Raw genomic sequence first — 18,394 nt, 5'->3', positions numbered from 1 at the left:
AGTAGCGCACAGGCTGTGTGCAGCCTGTCCACTGCTCCCAGAGCTGTGGGGGGGGGGGAGATCATATTTTTTCCTTGATTTCCCCCCCCCCTGAAAACTAGGTGCATCCTATGGGCCAGTGCGCCCTATAGGGCGAAAAATATGGTAAGTGTTTCAGAATAAAGTACGCAAATTGAAAATGCTTGTGCAAAATATGAGTATCTGAAGTTCTACTGATTTACTTCAATTCAGAGCATGTATTTCTTGGAGCAGATTTACTGTTTCCTTAATTTGCATTATTTTGGTGCAGAGTATGAACAGACCCTAATGTTGTACAGTTCGTCATTTCCAAGACAGACGGATGCCAACAATTCCCTAAGAAGGTCTGTTTCCTGAGGCAGTACCTCCTAGTTGCTGTGCATGTACAGTGAAGACTTTCTTCACACTTTGCTTCTTTGTAAATGAAACTGCACCCATTTTCCATCTGTAACTACTGACTGCAAGGCACCACCTCTGTTGTGGGGATAACACATTTTCAGAGCAAAGAGTCATACTTGGCACATGGAAAAATTGTGTGTGTATTTTGAGTCTTTAGTAAAGCAGTGTAGATTGTGGTTGCTTGAGCATCACAGACGCACATCAAGTATAGTCTGAGAGGGAGCACAACAATGGACATATAGCTGAAACCTGACACCTCAGCAAGAGTCAATTACACAATGTGTATTTAATATTTCACTACAGGTGGTTTTCCAATAAATAGTACTCACAACAAGCAAATCCAGGAGAGTGAAGAGGCCTTCTCTTTCAATAAAATAGTCCTCTAAAATAGTACAGCCCATGACACAGCACCTGAAATGAAAATAATTTCAGTTCATTTAATCTCTTTTGCTTACTCTCAGAACACACATGGGATTTACACTAACACATTGAAAATAAGAAAATATCAAATTTGGATGCTTCTATTTTATTATATTAATTTGAATGTAATGAATGTCTCAAATGATTTTCATTTATAAAAGGATATATGATACAAATTTCAAAACAGATGAAAAAACTTTGATCAAAATTGTTCATATTGTGGTAATATAAAAAGGACAACTCCTACCCCACCCTATTAAAGATCAACACCAAATGCAGGTTTGGGCATAGTTTAATCATACCCTATAACCCCATTTAAGACCCAAATGTTAGGGCGAACAGAAACATCTTTGTCTGGCACTTAAAAATGGGTAATGATGGTGCCATGTGTATCTCTCTGGGGAGAGCATCCAGCCACCACTGAAAAGATCCATTCTCATGTTGCCACCTTCTACACCTCCCTCAGAAAGACTCAGTTGATGAATGCAGGGTCCATATAAGTTCATATGGGGAAAGGTGGTCCCATGGTTGATGGTACCGAAAGCTGCTGAAAGCTTAGGGAGAATTAACAGGGTCACACTCATGCATCTCTCTCCCAACAGAGGTCATCGTATAGGGTGACCAAAGCAGTTGCCATACTGTACAAATACTGGGCTTCAACCCCAAATGTAATGGATGAAAAAGTACACAGAAATTTACTGCTACATTTTGAAGGCAGCCTCAATGGGGTGCTATGAGGTTTTATTTTCAAGTATATTTCTTCCTTTATATACAACTTACTTGAATATATATTTTTTACATTTTCAGTATACTCTTGACTGATAATCAAAAATAATCCAATAAATTAACAAAATGAATATAAATGTAGTAGTCATTGCCAATTCATTAGCACTTCAACTCATAGAAACCAAAGATATTCAGAGAATGTAAAGTGTGCAGTTAGAAAGGAGACATAATCTTGTGGCACTGTTCATTTATTTGTGATGCTGAAAATCCTCTTTACAGAAGGTCACAGTAAAAATAGCTGAACATACCATAAGCAGTCTAGAGCAGTAAAAAGCAGACGATTATGACCCAATCCACTATAGAATTTCTTTGAATCCATCTTCATAAAAGGAATAAGTGTATCAACTCCTTCCCATCCAAAGAGTTCCTGTTTGATATATATCAAAGCCATTTTAATCTAGAAAAACTGTACACATTCATAATAATTTACACTACACTTAATAATTATTATAACCATTACATTCATTCTCTGTAGTTTTCTGTGATGGAGAGACCCAGAGGCAAGCCATCTGTTATCATATGAAAAGCAGCCTACTTCCACCAGTTTAGAATCCTCACTCAAGCATCCTGACACTACAGAGGAAAGGAAGACTGAAGAGGCTTATCACTTTTTTTACCCTCTTAGGGAACAGAGGGTTCCAGCAAGATTAATTATTGCCAAATGGAATAAGATGTATCCATGCTGTTGGCTAAGCCTTTGGGTCTTCCAGTGTTATCATACAAGCAACTGGTTTTCAAAGTCCCTTCCACTCCAAACTGCTAGGGAAGGTTAACTACTTGTGAGAATTAACATTTTAAGATTTAAACAAGTAGGAGCTAAGAGCACATGACCTATAGACAGAAACCATAAATACTTAACTTCTTTTGCTTATACATGATAATATTAGATTCCGATATTAGATTCCAAGATTTTAAAAACAATGAGAAAATACTAACCTTTCTATGAAGGTTATTTTCACAAAGAGTTGACAAGAGAAGTAAAATATCAGTCTGAATTTCTACCACAATGGCACTTTCTGGATAATTCTTTGTGGTATTCTTTAATATACCTAGCAGAATAAATAAATGTATAATATCAAATTTACTCCTCCAGAAAAAATGTTTCACATAGTTTAGCCAAAATACGCAGTTACTTTAGGTACCGTTAGGGGCTTGTGTGTAATGGTATTGTTCGTGTGTTGTTGTTTTTTAAACAGTAGCCCACTACTACTAAAATGAATTACAAACTGCTTTTGATTATTTCATGAATTTCAAAAATTATTTGCCACAATGTGTATGAGGGAAATAATTTAGAAAGGAAAGGTTAAAAGCCCTGTAACACACACAAATTCTTTGGATAGCTATAGTTCTTGATATATATTTTAAATTGGCATCCCAGTGTATTACTGTGTACTGAATCCAATATATTGATTTGATCTTTCCTTTCATGTAAATTCAATCAGCAGGGTTGTGCTCTTAAAGTGAAAACAGAAAGAACACAGATGAAATGTCTGCTCAAGAAAACATGCTCGGATTTTCATGCTATGAATCTGCATTGCTATTCAGGACATGGAGCCAATATGTGAATCCTATGGGCAGTGCAATTCTGCATAATGTATAGAAAGGGTGGGGGTAAGGAAGACTGGTTATTAGAGATTAAAAAGTAAAGTTTCAAAAGAGAGTAGAAATGAAAGCTGGAGAAGTTCATCAATTCAGGCAAAGGTAGCCAAGACTATTTAATATATACCTCACCTAACAGTTGATTAATTGCTCCCTGATCACAAAGATCAACATTCACAGCATCATCACAAAGGGACACAACAGGATTCAGTACTTTCAAGGTATAGCGCATCTGTGCAAGCTTGGTGCCACGACCGCCAGTACCATGGAAGCTGTTACCTTGAGCAAAGAAAGGATCTGCAAACAAACAAAAACAAAACAACTTCTTTTGCAATACAGTACAGTGTGTTTAGGCTATGGCAAGGCCTTTTGTGTAAATATGGTTTGAAGAATATTGCAGACTTTAACATGGTACTTTGTTATCATAACATACATAACCAACCAGTGGCTGCAACATAAGACATTTCATGGTTGATCATCATAGATTTACTGAAAGACATTATCATGGCTCCCTGGTGTTAATTGTGCGGGGAAAAGAAATACAGTACTGAGAGAAAGGAATGTACTACACATGAGTCCCAATTCAACTGCATAGTGACAGAGGGCATAAGGCAATGCCTGCACTTTCCCTCACATAATAAAGAATCTAAGTATACTAGTCCAAACTGTTTCCTGTTTCTTTCATACCCATGTTGAGTATATATTTGTAAGCTGATTTGCTACAGTTCCTACAACTGTGATAAGGTTTAATCTTGATCCCTGGCGTGTCAAGTCTCCCTCTGGTGTTTGATAATAGAGTGAGAAATATTCAAAGAAAATTACATTTTTTAAAGCTGTGCTTGTTTTAAAGCCTGCCCAGGGCTGCAGTGTTCATGCAACTGAGGTTCAATGCAACAGTCAAATCTGTAATTTATTTGTTCAAGGCTATTGATTTTCAGTTTTCTGTGACTGAATACAGGCAACGACTGATTAACATGCATCTGAAAGATGTATGATTTCGCATGTGCACACAGTGCCAAACCTGGAAATGACAAAAAAGTCCCAAAAAAAGGCAGCATGAGGGTGGAGCGGAGGCTGGGAATGGAACCCTGCATGAAATGGTCGTTGACTGTAATTCAGCACCAATGGTAGACACAACACTGAAAATAAATTAAAATATAAGATAAAAATATGTTTAAAGGCTTTGCTTAAGTATAATAATAAGATTCTAGCTTGAACAAATACATCTTGCACTGTTTCCAAAAGACACAAGCATGACTCCTGAATATATCTTGCACAGACTATAAAGCATCATGCCATGTACAAGGCCAGCATTATGTAATAACTGAGAAAGCTACACTTTGCAAGATGCCTTGATGTTACAAATCTGAGACCTCAGAGCACCTTGCACCTGATGGCATTGTGACATCAGATGATTTGCAGGTGGGCAGCTGTGCCCACCTGTCAAATTTGTTCCATGAGGCTGATTCCAATATGGATCTGACTCATGGAATCAAAAAGCTTCCCCACTCCTCATCTAATTGGTACTGAGCTTCATGGTCACCATGTCCTTGGCAATCCTGAAAACAATGCCTCACCTATAGAATAGTGAGGATTTACAATGCTTTCAGATGTGAAATTAAGAAATGGATTCTCTAAACCTCTTGCTTCTCTAAGTATAGGCATTAAGCATAATCAGTGATATGATTTAAGTACAGTAGTTCTATCCCACCTACTCACCGTTGCCCATGCACCATTCGAGAAACATGAGAAGGCGAGTGTTTCCTTGGCACATCATGTAGTCATCTACCAACAAGGGAGCCATTGTGGCTAAGGTTGCAATTGCAAGAAGCTGTAACTCTTCATACTGGGCAGCAGACATGTCAACCATTCCTGGCTTTTCATTTGGTTTTAAATAATGAAACAAGGCCAGTATAACTTTACCCTCTTGTAGCAGCTAAACAAAGGAAGGAGATATAATATAAAATGTCACTGAAAAAGTAAAAAATAAATCTATAGAAGTGAAGCAAAATGTTCCACTTTTTATAGAACTTGTATTTAATGTTTCTGTTCTGAGGTGCCACTGGTAAGACCAATGGTCATCCTATTGTTATGTCATAGCAAGTGCCTGGCAAGAATGTGTTCCATTTAAAAAGCAATCTAAAAATTAAGTCAGAAAACCCTCCACTCGGTTTCTGATATAGGCTGAACTCGGAAGTCTGATTCATATATTGCCACAGTACTTTCAGAATTGCTTGTGCACATTCTTCTAAGTATAGGCTAGACTCACAGCATATTTCAAATAAAAATTCTATTGTAGTGAGAAAACAGTAGTAAGCTTCAAGCTTACTTACTTTTACATTTCATAAAATGTATATACCACTGGATTGTAGAAAAAAACCTGTGTAAACACAGATTATTAAAATGATTAATGACTAAATAATCACATATATCTTACCTGTACAATACATAAATCTTTTGCTAGTACAGTAAGCATGTTAAGCAGTAACTTTTTCAACTCAAAATCTTCATAACAGTAAGTCAGCCTGAGGTTCTTTACCAAAGGATTGTGACTTTTTACTGTGAATGAAACAAAAATATTCTTGGTAAAATAATTAACTGTTTACTGATAAACTGAAGTATCAGTTACTAAAAAGTTATACTGCTTACCTTCAACAAAAGTGGCAAATAATATTAACAGCTTGGCAAACCCTGTTTCCTAAAAAATACACACAAGTTACGGGGGGGGGGGGAGAGAACAGTGTAAGCATTACTACATTCATGTAAGTAGGGCACACAAATAATAAAAATAACAAATGGTAGACTACTTTTAGCTTTACTAGAAAATACTAAATGGGGTAGGGGCTTTAGCGTAGCTTTTCACAAATAACTAGACTTGTTATGAACTGCCCAAGTAATAGAAAGGCAGTTGAAAATGGTTAAGTACCAAGATCCTATGTCAGAAGACAGGACTTAAAATCTTATGAGATTAGGAGATGAGAAATGACTCCACTCCCAAGGCATATCTTACATTTCCTGGAACCTGTGGAACTCTTAAGAAACAGAGACTATGTTCCTACAGACAACCTTATGGACAGAGACCAATTAGCAAAGAAAGCAGAAGACTGAAGAAGAGAAAGACATATCCCCAGGAGCCCTGAAATAACCAAGCAACCCACAAGGCATGTTAAGAAACACCCCAGAGGACACTGGCAACGACAAAATCCTAAGAAACATCTTTTTGCAAGACAACCGAGTAACGCAGTACATTTGAAGGAAGGGGCTTTGTTTCTATATTTGACATGCTGACACCAACGCACTAGCAGACCACAATAATACAATCATTTCCTTTAAAGGTATTTTCAAAATACCAGCAAAAAATGGGCCTATAAAACTCAAAATTGTGTAAAGGATACATACAATCATTGGTGCTCCTGGGTTCTGAGCCACAAGGGTGGCGATCACCAAAATGTCATTTCTTAGCTGACGATCATAATGGCGGGAACCATGTATAAGCAAGTTCGTAAATGCTTCCTTCAGAGCACTAATAAAAAGGTGATATTTTGTATTTTAATTTATGCACTCTAATCTCTAATCAAATATATAGGATATAATCAAATATATACTTATCTTCAAAATCTGAAATTCCAAACACTCTTTTCTTTCACTTTTAATTTATACTTAATATTTAAATTATTTTGAAGTACGTATTACATTACCAAACTCTTAAATTAACTGCAAAATAGAGGATCAGATTTTTGCTCAGTGTGCAGTAAGATGGGACTGTTGATAAAAATTAAGTGTACAAAAGATGCTCATTGCAGGTTTTTAAGCAGAGATTGGATAGCCATCTGCCATGGATGCTTTAGTTGAGATTCCTACATTGCAGGAGGTTGGACTAGATGACTCTCAGGGTCCCTTCCAACTCGACAATTCTATGAAAAGAAAAACCCTGCTGGATAATACTGAAGAATTATCTAGTCTAGTCCAACAACCTGTTTCACAATGGTGAGCTAGATGTTTCTAGGAAGCCTAGTAGAAGAGCATGTGGAAGAACAGTTCTATTCAGGCCCTGAGCCCCAGCAGCTGATATTCAGAGGCATACTAGCCCCCATTTTGCGATTAACCACTGACAGACACATTAATTTAACCAATCCATTCTTACAGCCACCAAATTCACTGGCCATCATCATATTTTGTAGCAGCAAATTCCCTACGTTGACTATGAATTGCAACACAGTCACATACAAGTCTACAGTACACATGGTGTTTTATTATGCTGATGGGGACGACAACACTCACCTATTTATTATAACTTTGGAAGATTATCCATACTAGGTATTAGTGAAAATAAGTTCCTTCTTTCTTTTTAAAGCATATGTGAAATACAAGCTAAAAACCATCAACACTTTACAATTTATGAACTAGTTATTAGAATAGGAGCTGACATGACATATGCTATGCGAGTGCACTTAACTTTACACATTCCAAATTACTGAGCTGCTCAATAATTTCTTCCTTAGAGGTTTTTTCTAATAAATTCCAGAGGATTTCTGAGGAACGGAATAGCAGCTGTCCAGAAGGGTCAGCATCATTAAGATGAGAACATAATCTTCTTGGTGCTTCAGCTTTCATCATAAGTTTACAATTTGTCTCTGAAATGGAAAAGGATCAATACTTAGGTTCATCATATTGCTAATGTTTTATGAAATAGAAAAGCAAAATAAGAAAAGAATATATTTTAAATAGATAAATTACACTAACCAGAAATAGAAAGATGTTGCAGTGTTTTAATTATCCATAATTTCTCTTGAAGTTGGTTTTCAACTAATGTCAGCGCCAGGACTAAAGTTTCTGCTAAACCTCCTGCTTCCACCATCTGCCTTTTATAGTTTGCACTTACAGGTTGGTAAACTGGAGAAACAATAGTTTAAAGAAGTCCATCATTTTATGCAAATCTTATTGATGTAAAGCAAACAAAGGATGATGCGGACATATAATATTTTGTTATGGAAAGATTCAGAAATGCACTACTCCTAATTATTAAATAATTTTCCAAACATATTATTATGCTAAATCTGGCCAGAATCCTGTGACTGATGCCCCACTTAATGAAATGCTATTGGAATAGGAGGGAACATGGAAACACAACAGTAATTTACCACTATCTTGACCATGGTTGGGAAATTGTCAAAATGAAATAGTGTCTCTGCATAAGTAAAACCTAAAATTAATACAAACACAATAAAGCCTATAGGTAAAGGTAAAGGGACCCCTGACCATTAGGTCCAATCGTGGCCGACTCTGGGGTTGCGGCGCTCATCTCGCTTTATTGGCCGAGGGAGCCGGCGTACAGCTTCCGGGTCATGTGGCCAGCATGACTAAGCCGCTTCTGGCGAACCAGAGCAGCGCACGGAAACGCCGTTTACCTTCCCGCTGGAGTGGTACCTATTTATCTACTTGCACTTTGACATGCTTTCAAACTGCTAGGTTGGCAGGAGCAGGGACCAAGCCACAGGAGTTCACCCCATCATGGGGATTCAAACTGCCAACGTTCTGATCGGCAAGTCCTAGGCTCTGTGGTTTAACTCACAGCGCCACCCGCGTCCCTAATAAAGCCTATACTGTACACTAATCTCATAATGAATAAGAGCAAACCTGGGGTGGGGGGTATCTAACTGCTGAAGTTGCTTCCAGTCTAAGAAGGTGCTAGAATCAGAAGATGCAATCCTGTATCTCAGCTGTATCACCCACTGAGACCATATGAATAAGCTTGAAAATACTATGAATCTACCAACCAAACACAGCATCCAGCTGGAATGCATGCTTGATCAGGAAATGAAAATGAAACAACGTGAATCTATCCATCCTTGAAAAGACACATCAGTTTAGAGAAGAGCTGCATTTAATTAGCCAACGGAATAGATGTGTAACAAACTTAATCCTAATACTGGAAACATTTTACGTTTACTATATGCAACAATGCTAGATGCTAAGAGCATATATGGCCAATTTAGACCTTTGCCCAGGACGATCATATTTTCACATGCATCTCCCTTTAACACACTCATAATGTGTGCATTCCACATAAGCTACTGAAGGAATAGTGGCTGGAAACACAGTTTCCCTTAAAAGGGGGGAGAGGGATGATATGATTCAGCACTATGTATGTATAAATATCATTGTGGAGAACCTGTGTGCCTTAAAACAAGTTAGGTGCAACTCTTCTACCATGCTTTTGCTCGCTCCTCCACTGATAGAGCATCTTTTGTTTGTCTGATCTAGGCCTATGATAAATTAAATCAGTGGCGTAGCGTGGGTTGTCAGCACCCAGGGCACGGCAAGTAATTTGCGCCCCCTAACCCGTGGATTTGCGCCCCCTAACCCTAACCCCCAGGTGTTGCACCCGGTGCGGCCGGGCCCCCCTGCACCCTCCACGCTACGCCACTGAATTAAATGACTATCATACCAATCCAAAGCCAAGATCTGCCGTGATGAGTGAGTTTTTCAGACTTTTTGGGCTCAGCCACTATAATGCCATCATCTTGGATCAACCAAGGCTCTGCTGGCTCAACTGCTGAAACTTAAGTTGGCAGAGATTCCACGGACGTTCTGGGGTTCTAACAGGGCAAGCACAGACTATACCTATTCCAAACCTCCTTCAACTTAGTCATGTGACCACGCAACTCAGAAGAACTTACACTGGCGAAAAGGGTGATGTTAAGTCAAACTCTATATCAAGGCTTGTTTTTCTTCTCCCAGGCTCAACAGACAGTAGTCCCACTCCTGAAGACAGTTTGGAATAGAAGTAACTTATGCTAGTTTAGTTTAAGCCAGTGTAGGCTTGCTGGCTTCCCATACTTGGGATAGCACTGTTAAGCTATAATTCTGTGCACCCTTACGTAGAAGCCCTATTCAATAGAATAGAACTTACTTATAAGTAAGCACTCATATGATTGCACTGTACGTATCATTAAGCAGTTAATACAAATATATAAAAATAAAAAGAATACCTTCATACTCTTTCTTTGGTGGTTCAGTGTGGTAAAAGCTAATTACACACTTACATATCTGTATCCTTACTTGAGAACATGGCACTCTCATTAAGTAACCTGGGGAAGTGGAGAGAATGTGATAATTGTGTAGTGGGAATGCAAGGTTCTGGAAAACAACCAACAGTCAATTAATAAGAGTCTTAGGATATGAGAACCCATTAGACCCAGCTTTTAGTGAAATACATGGATGATTCAGTGAGACAGGAGCACAAAGAACTAGTCTCATTAATAGTAACAACCTCTAAAATGTTATATGCAGGAAAACTAAAATTACTTATGACAAAGTCTATTAAAGAATAGATAGATAAAACATGGGATTTTGCCTCATGGCTAAATTATATTTAAAAAACCAAGGAAGCCAATTTTGAGGTAAACAGGATCCCTTTTATAGAATCCAGCAAGAAAAACTGGTTAGTAATAATATTTAATAATGGCTTTAAAATATATGTATATGTTTATAGTTTTGTTTATCTGGTTTGCTCAAAACGTATTTTTTTAAAAAATTGTTTCTCTACTTTCCTAGCCCTCCTACACCAAAGTCTACATTAAGTAATTCATGTACCAAAAATCAGCACCCCACACTGCAGTAAAGAGAGATAAATTTGTGTGAAATACATGAGAATAATATAAGAAAACCAGATAAAATATCTTTCATATTATACAAAAGATATGTATTGAAGTTTGAGACACATGACCTACAAGCCAAGGCAATGCTTTATGTGCTTATGCAGACTGTTTTGAAGGAGATAAACAAACATAATTTGATGGAAACACATAGGTAACAACCCTAAACAGATGCAAATTCCACTCCCAAGTAAGTTTAAGATTACAACTACAGGATGGTGGAAATATATAACTGATAAAACTTATGCTGTTAAATTCTTCATGGTTCTTAGGTTTGGAATAACCTATATAGCACAAGCAATCTTACAGAGCATTAGGTAACTTCTGGCCCACATAGACATGTCTAAAAAGGTGTGTGTGTGTGTGTGTGTGTGTGTGTGTGTGTGTGTACACAATCTAAAATTACCCAAATTTGCAATTGATTCTTGAACTTCTTTGGTGTAGTTTACTTCATCAGATAACTTCTTTTTGTAAAATGGTAACCTGCAAGACAGTTATTACAATAGTATTGAATTACCATGGAAAACTAAAGGTGATTCCTCTTCATGATATTGATATGTGTTTTGTACACCAACAGTTTTCATAAGAAGAGTCAGGATCAGCTTGTCATTTACAGCTATTCTGATCTTATTTTAATATTTATATCAGTTATAGGAAAATACTTAAGTGTTACTAGCTGATATAAAACAAAAATCCAAAAGTAAAACGATAAACTGCAAGAGGAAACTATTATACTAATATCTGGCTGCAGAAATGGAGCGGGAGGCAGCTGGGACCACCACAGCAGACCCGCTGCATTCGTCTCCTCCCCTCTGCAGCAGTTAGCTGGTCTCACTGGCTACAACAGTAGGACAGATATTAAGCAGGGCCCTCAATTCTTCAGAGAGACCAGCTCCTTTTGGCTCCTCCTCTTCCTGAATTTTTTCTATTTAAGCTGGTCATTATAATAACTTTGTAATTTCAATACTGGTGTCTGAGTTTATTTGTTCCTCTCCCATTCCCATCTTTCCCCTTTTATGCCATATATTTCTTTTTATAGAACTGTGGGCAGGGACTGTCTTGTTGGTTAGTGATTATATGTCAGCTGTTTTGTGAGCATTTCTGGCTAAAGAGCAGGGTATTTCCTCAAGGTCCAACTTTATAATATTTCTATCTTGAGTGCTGGTTTGCACATAACACTAAGTCAGTCTCTGGTGTGTTTCCTCTGGTGGGGTAAAGACAGAAGCTGGAGAGGAGCAAAATGGGTACTAATGAGTAGCATACACCCAGCATGCTGCTTGCTAATGCTAAACCATGATTTAACATTATGTGCAAACCAGTTGTAAATGTGTTAAGTAAGGTTACTTAACCTGAAGTGTCTGGCCAACCAGGTTCCTAGAAGCTTGAGGCTATTGTGACTCAAATTTGTTTCTAGTTCTGTGCAGGATAGCTCTTAAAACACATGATGTTTACATCTCTTACATATATTAAAATCACCAAGGGTTATTTCCCAACAGTAAAACACACTTAATGGTACCATCTCTTGGTGATAATGATCCCTGTACAATAAGATGACCTGTGGGCAACAGGAGACCTGTCAGAAACTGGTTTCCCTGTATCTAAGGTATAAATGTAATGCATTCCTAGTGCTGCAACTGTAGCTTCTTTCCCATAATGTGTGTGACAATAGAAACAAGACTTGGAAAAACTGGTATATAAAAGAGAACAGAGATGGCAAATGAACAGAAGAACACCTGTTAATGCCAGTAGAAACATGTAAATAAAAACCTGTATTAAAATAAAGAATGAAATACATACCCATATAATTTAAGAATTTCACATGTTGGTTCTAGGAAAACATTGTGGAGTGGAATTCTTTCAGCACATAGATTTAAAATTTTAGATATTTGTGTTAAATCATTAAGAATCTTGTAATTATCAGGAATCAAGGAAAATTGGAAAATTATGTATAATAACCTCTTTAAATAATAAAATGAATAAGTAAGCCTTCAAATGTCAGCTGTTAAATTAGATACAAGTTTAAGGAGTCAGTATGCCAGATTTCTAACAGTGAAGAGGATACATAAGTCCTGCAGAGCTAAATTTTCCACAGTTCTAAGAGCAGCTTTCTAAATGAATAAACTGTTTCTAGAAACTTAATTAGATTAACTGATGAGGCACCCCATCCTAAAAAAAATTCTTTATACCCAAACTATATACACATGTGCGGTCTGTGTCTGCGACAGGGTTTCCTGTTGCTATGAGGAGACTAAAGTGGGGCTCTGGGTTACAAATCCCAGAGAAATCACAGGAATGTAAAGTTAGATACCTAACTTTTATGATCTGACAGGTATTTATTTCAGGTAACAAAAGTACATTTTTTATTTGCTTTGAATAGCATACATTATGGAAGCATGAAAATGAGATTATCTTCTTCTATATAACATTGACTATACAGATCTATCTGTAAATTATTCATTATGTCAATTGTACAAGTGACCCAAACAAAGGTTTAGAGCAACAAGACTTTAGGGGCATTAATAAAGCAATGTATTATCTTTTGCAGAGAATGGTGGGATCTGATAGTTGCATTCTTTACAACACTGCAAAGTATCATTCCCAGTGTTCTGTGTAGTCAGATCATGTGACAAAATGGCTTAGCTTGAAAAAGCGAAAAAATCATTATTATCTATTGCTTGCCAATCTTTTCCTATTTAGTAATTCCAGCATATTTGGCACTAGCCCATTGCATCCAGATCATAATTCATATTATCCCACATAAAGGTATAGCAGCCTACTTATACCGACATTCTTTATATCAGTGTAAGTGGCCTGTTTATGTATTAATTTGTGATAAATTGTAGCAAGTAATTATTGATCTAGATTTTAACCTATTCTATCTTCCAAGATACATGGCATGTAATAACATTTCATAAACAAAAACAAATGGAATACAGTGGTACCTCGGGTTACAAACACCTCAGGTTACAAACACTTCGGGTTACAGACTCTGCTAACTCGGAAGTAGTACCTCGGGTTAAGAACTTTACCTCAGGATGAGAACAGAAATTGCGCAGTGGCAGTGGGAGGCCCCATTAGCTAAAGTGGTACTTCAGGTTAAAAATGGTTTCAGGTTAAGAGCGGACCTCCGGAACAAATTATGTTTGTAACAAGAGGTACCACTGTATAGATTATATTAAAATTAAGTGCTAATCTATCTGATATGAAGCAATCTATAAATTAACTTAACTGGAACAAAAAATATTTTGTGTTTTCTTCTTCATTCTTTTGTCTTCCTTTTTCTTCCAACAAAGCAGCAAAAAAGATACAAGCCCATATTCATAGCGTTTTGCAACCTTCTTCAGTGCTTCAAGCTGATCTTCCAAATTACTCTTAGAAAACAGGATGGGAAAGAGCAGTAAATGAGTGTGAACAGTGCTTAAAGTGTTTTGCACAAACATTCTACGTTACACAGCACAGAACCACCAGGAGTCATGTGTTCAGTACTGTTGGCCCAATTCTGTGAAATCATACAGGACCCCATTCTGTTAAACATTCAGCACTTGCACCTTTTGATTCCAGCAGGCATTTTAAGTAAGTTACTTAGATTTCATATTTACTGGGTTTTTTAGGAACCTTATTATATGTCACCTAGAGACTATGCAGTTAACCTAAAATAAATAATGAAGGCATGGATCAAGGTCTATACAATTTCAAGCACAGTTAATGGGAAGAGAATAGTCCAGCCAAAGTTAGTCCCTTTCAAGTTATTCTGAAACAAATGGGAATCCAAGTAAACTTATTTCAAATGTAGAATTTATTTAATGCTTTGGTCATACTTACTAATTCTGTTTCTTCAAGCAGTTTGACAACATGATTAAGATTCATGGATTTCAAGTTGTTATCCTAAAAAGATTCATTTAATCAATATGTAAATGATTAATAATTGCTAAGCATATAGCACATATCTCATTCCATTTTCAGTCTTCTCACCTCCTAGTTGTTTTTCACTTCCAGCTATGGTTTTATATATTTCACAATTCTGTACAAATACAGGGTGATTCATAATAAAATATATAGTTTCCAGATGCTGTAAGACAGTAACAGGTGATGACATGGACCACAACTGCGAACCATGAGATAGAAGTACTCATAAAGTTTGTGTTCCGCTGCTGAGGGAAGTGATGTAGGCGATAGTGTGCTTATCACACAACTAGTCAGGCAAAATGGCTGGGTCTGCAGTGGAGAAGGCATTTTGTGTTCTTGAATTGAGCAAAATGGAATCTGTAACTGTTGTGTGATGGCATTTTTGATCGCAATTCGGAAAAAAACCTCCAAGCAGAAAATGTAGCTATGATTGGCATAAAAAAATTGAAACTACGGGCTGCTTGTGCAAACTTAGAAGTCCTGGACGACCATGTGTATCGGAAGAAGTTGTTGATAGTGTTTGCACCATCATTCAATGAAGCCTGGAAAAATCAATGCCTAGGGTGAGTCGCATTTGGGCAGAAATGGATTAGCGGTTTGATGTATGTTGTGTGACAAAGGGTGCACACATAGAACATCTGTGACTGTTTCTAAAAAAACTTTAAGCATCCCCCTACAATTCTGTTACAGGTAACATAAGATATATTACATTCTTCTTTTTTATAGTGCGTTGAAACTGTATACTTCATTATGAATTACCCTGTACAATGTAATCAAATGAATTAGCACTGGGTGCAAAATTCAGCATCCTTAGGCAGCATCTCTGGCTTTCTAATGTAAATGTATAGATAAATAGCTTTAAGGGTCCCTCCAATATCTAGTTTAGAAGGTGAGGCCCAAGCAGGAGTCGGGGCTAGAAGCAGAGTGAGAAAGTATCTAAAGGAGAAAAAACCTCCAGTGATACATAGTTCTAATTATTGTTCAAGTTCCTTGACCAGCTCATCATTAAACAAAGAACATTACAATAAATGTTTTGGTAAAACTGTCAGAAGTATGGGGACTAAATAGGATTTGCAAAGGTAGGTGGGTGGGGCAGGAATATTTTGCCCAATGTGGGGCTCAAACCCACAACCCTGAGATTTAGAGTCTCATGCTCTACCTGAGCGATCTCAGTCTCTAATGCTTTGGAGTAGAAATTAAAAACAGCATAAACATCAGTTAACTCCTTCCTACTTATGAAAAATGCTTTAATAAATTCACAGCCTAATAATGGGGGGAGGGGGAACATTTTAATGTCTTTCTGGTACATCACTGTTTATTAACACTTTTTGTCATTTGCATCATTCTGAAGAATATTCCTGCTGATGAAGGTCACACTAATCCAAACAGGCATATGAATGACAATTTAATAGATATTCATAAAAGCCTGGTTGCTCAAAATATTAATAGTGCAAATTTCCAAATGCTTCACAGTTCACACTGGCCTCATTCCTCCCCAAAACAAATCAAGAGCCCGGTTTCAGGCATGAGGGGGTTGGACTAGATGGCCCCTGGAGTTCCTTTCCAAGTGTACAATTCTATGACACTCCTGGCAGGAGCAAGGGAAGCTACGTGTACTGGGAAGGAAAAAGCACTAAAGGGTGATATAGAAGAGAAAGTGGAGGGTGGAGCAAACAAGGCTGACCAGAAGAACAAGTTAAAGCCAGTGGGGATGGGGAGGGCGGAAATGCCTAAAATAAAAATGTGTTCTATCAATTGCATTGGTTCCTCATCTGTTCCAACTTCCAAGCCCGGCTTCGATTCCGCCCCCTGCCCTCCGCCCCGCCTGCACACTGGGATGTCGCATTCTAGATTGCAAGCCCCTAGGGGCAGAGCCCTTGACGTCGTCCCTTCAGCCTGTAAGCCCGCCCTTTTAGATTTTAAAGCGCATGAACGTCGAGGGTGCAGCCATTAAAAAATAAAAATAAATGATGTCCTGGGTTCTGAGAGGGGAGGAGCCTCGGAATCCCCTCCATCCAAGACTCTCCGAGGCAGGAGGAGGCCGAGCTCACCGGCGGAGCCCCCGGCTTCCCTGAGGGACATTCGCGGGGAAGACGGCGCCGGCTGCTGGGCCTCCCGGTTGCTCTCCCTTCACTCACCTGCTGCCCGAGGCTGCCGCTGAACTGGCTTTCCGAAGGGCGCAGTTGCCTGGAGGACGAGGAAGGCGACCTCCCCATCTCGGCGAAGGAAGGGACTTGGAGGCTCGGAGAAGCCTCGGGCCTGGCTGTGGAAGACATGGCGCCCCACGACGCCCCTCCGGGCTCTGCGGAGCTCAAGCCTCAGGGGCAGGTGCCGCGCGCAGCTTCCACGGAGAAGGTGCCAGAGCCGACGACGACGACAACACAAGCCGGGCGCGGTTGCCATGGGAGCGGGAGAAGCCGGCGAGCTATGGGCGCCCTGAGGGGAGGAGGAAGAGGAGAAGGAGGGAGGTTGAGCTCCTAAGTTAGGCAGTGAGGCCGAGGCGCCGGCAGCCCCTTGGCTCAAGCCTGCCGCCGCCGCCGCCTCATCCCCGCGGGAAAGGGCTTCGGCCTGCGCCCATAGGCTCCCTTCCCCCTCATATTCTCACATAGATCCTTCATAAAGCCGAGCTCTGTGTCTCTCGCCCAGTTCTGTGGAGAAATGGCGCCGGAACTTCCAGAGCTGAGGCGCTGCTTTGGCCAGAAATGCTGCCTGCCCGACCCCGGCACGACGTGCGCCCTTTGCCCTTGAGGCTTTCTGAAAACTGTTCACGCCATGAACGGGGGTAGCCGGTCTCGGCGGCACTGGCCCTTACGGGAAAGAATAAAACATCATTCATTCATTCATTTATTAAGTTGGTATCTGCAGTCTCTCCCTTCCTAAGGCTCTTTTTGAGGTTTCTTAGGCCCCCTAAAAGGGAGCTGCTTCCTCAGGGCAGCTGATTTTGGGTGTCAGGAAAAGGAACAGCCCCTGGCTATTATTATTATTATTGTCTTTCTACTACCAACGAGTCACTTCTGGGATGCCAAAATAACCTGTCTTGGGTGCTCTGCTTCTTTGAGATTTGGGTGGGTAGCAGCAGGTACCGTTTGCTGCTCTGCTTTGGGTAGCAAAATCTGGGGAAACCTAGTTAGATGAATTATTATTAGCAAAGTGTCTTGGGTCAGCCCTGGATGTGAGGCTAACACAGGGCTAGCGCAATGCCCTTGACCAGCCATGTCTAGAATATAGAATACTGTATAGAACCACACAACAAAGGAAAGAAGGGAGATTGATGTGTATGAACATTCCTTCTCCCTCATCACGTGTCCTGGGTTGAATGCGAAATTGTCCTAAGTTTGGCCAGCTAAGGCAAGAGGGATTTCTCTAGTATATGCATATTCAACCATGCCACCTCCCAGAATCCCAGCCAAGGTGGCAGAAGCAGCTATAGGCCTTAATAATGCAGCCCCCTTCAACGGTCCTCCTGATGGACCGACTCATGCATCACGTAATAGATGAGACATATTAAACTGCTACCAAATGGTGGCGCCAAAAGATAGCTGCCTTCAGAGGCAGGTTTTGCATTAAGCCTCTCCAGCAAAGCCTTGACATCTCCCAACTTTGGTGGG

The 18,394-nt window shown here is 39.2% G+C and overlaps 1 protein-coding gene across 1 annotated transcript in view; it reads right to left on the bottom strand.

The window, feature by feature from the left end:
• LOC310828601 (cilia- and flagella-associated protein 69-like) overlaps positions 1 to 17,577 on the bottom strand; it is a 51,298-nt gene extending 33,721 nt beyond the window's left edge. Inside the window, exons 1-16 of the mRNA XM_083706217.1 lie at positions 16,925 to 17,577; positions 14,703 to 14,765; positions 14,189 to 14,251; positions 12,678 to 12,787; positions 11,287 to 11,363; positions 10,215 to 10,313; positions 7,966 to 8,115; positions 7,679 to 7,856; positions 6,622 to 6,745; positions 5,872 to 5,920; positions 5,660 to 5,781; positions 4,942 to 5,158; positions 3,355 to 3,519; positions 2,560 to 2,672; positions 1,872 to 1,990; positions 747 to 828 (exon numbers count right to left, since the gene is read on the bottom strand). Coding sequence (XP_083562343.1) covers positions 747 to 828; positions 1,872 to 1,990; positions 2,560 to 2,672; positions 3,355 to 3,519; positions 4,942 to 5,158; positions 5,660 to 5,781; positions 5,872 to 5,920; positions 6,622 to 6,745; positions 7,679 to 7,856; positions 7,966 to 8,115; positions 10,215 to 10,313; positions 11,287 to 11,363; positions 12,678 to 12,787; positions 14,189 to 14,251; positions 14,703 to 14,765; positions 16,925 to 17,062 — 1,869 coding nt within the window. The 5' untranslated portion in view covers positions 17,063 to 17,577. The remainder of the gene's footprint in view (positions 1 to 746; positions 829 to 1,871; positions 1,991 to 2,559; positions 2,673 to 3,354; positions 3,520 to 4,941; positions 5,159 to 5,659; positions 5,782 to 5,871; positions 5,921 to 6,621; positions 6,746 to 7,678; positions 7,857 to 7,965; positions 8,116 to 10,214; positions 10,314 to 11,286; positions 11,364 to 12,677; positions 12,788 to 14,188; positions 14,252 to 14,702; positions 14,766 to 16,924) is intronic.
• Between the last annotated feature and the right edge of the window lie 817 nt (positions 17,578 to 18,394).

The sequence above is a fragment of the Podarcis gaigeae genome (genome assembly GCF_964106915.1).
Source record: "Podarcis gaigeae genome assembly, chromosome: 12".
NCBI classification, from domain to species: Eukaryota; Metazoa; Chordata; class Lepidosauria; order Squamata; family Lacertidae; genus Podarcis; species Podarcis gaigeae.
This window is presented reverse-complemented; position numbering and strand designations above follow the sequence as displayed.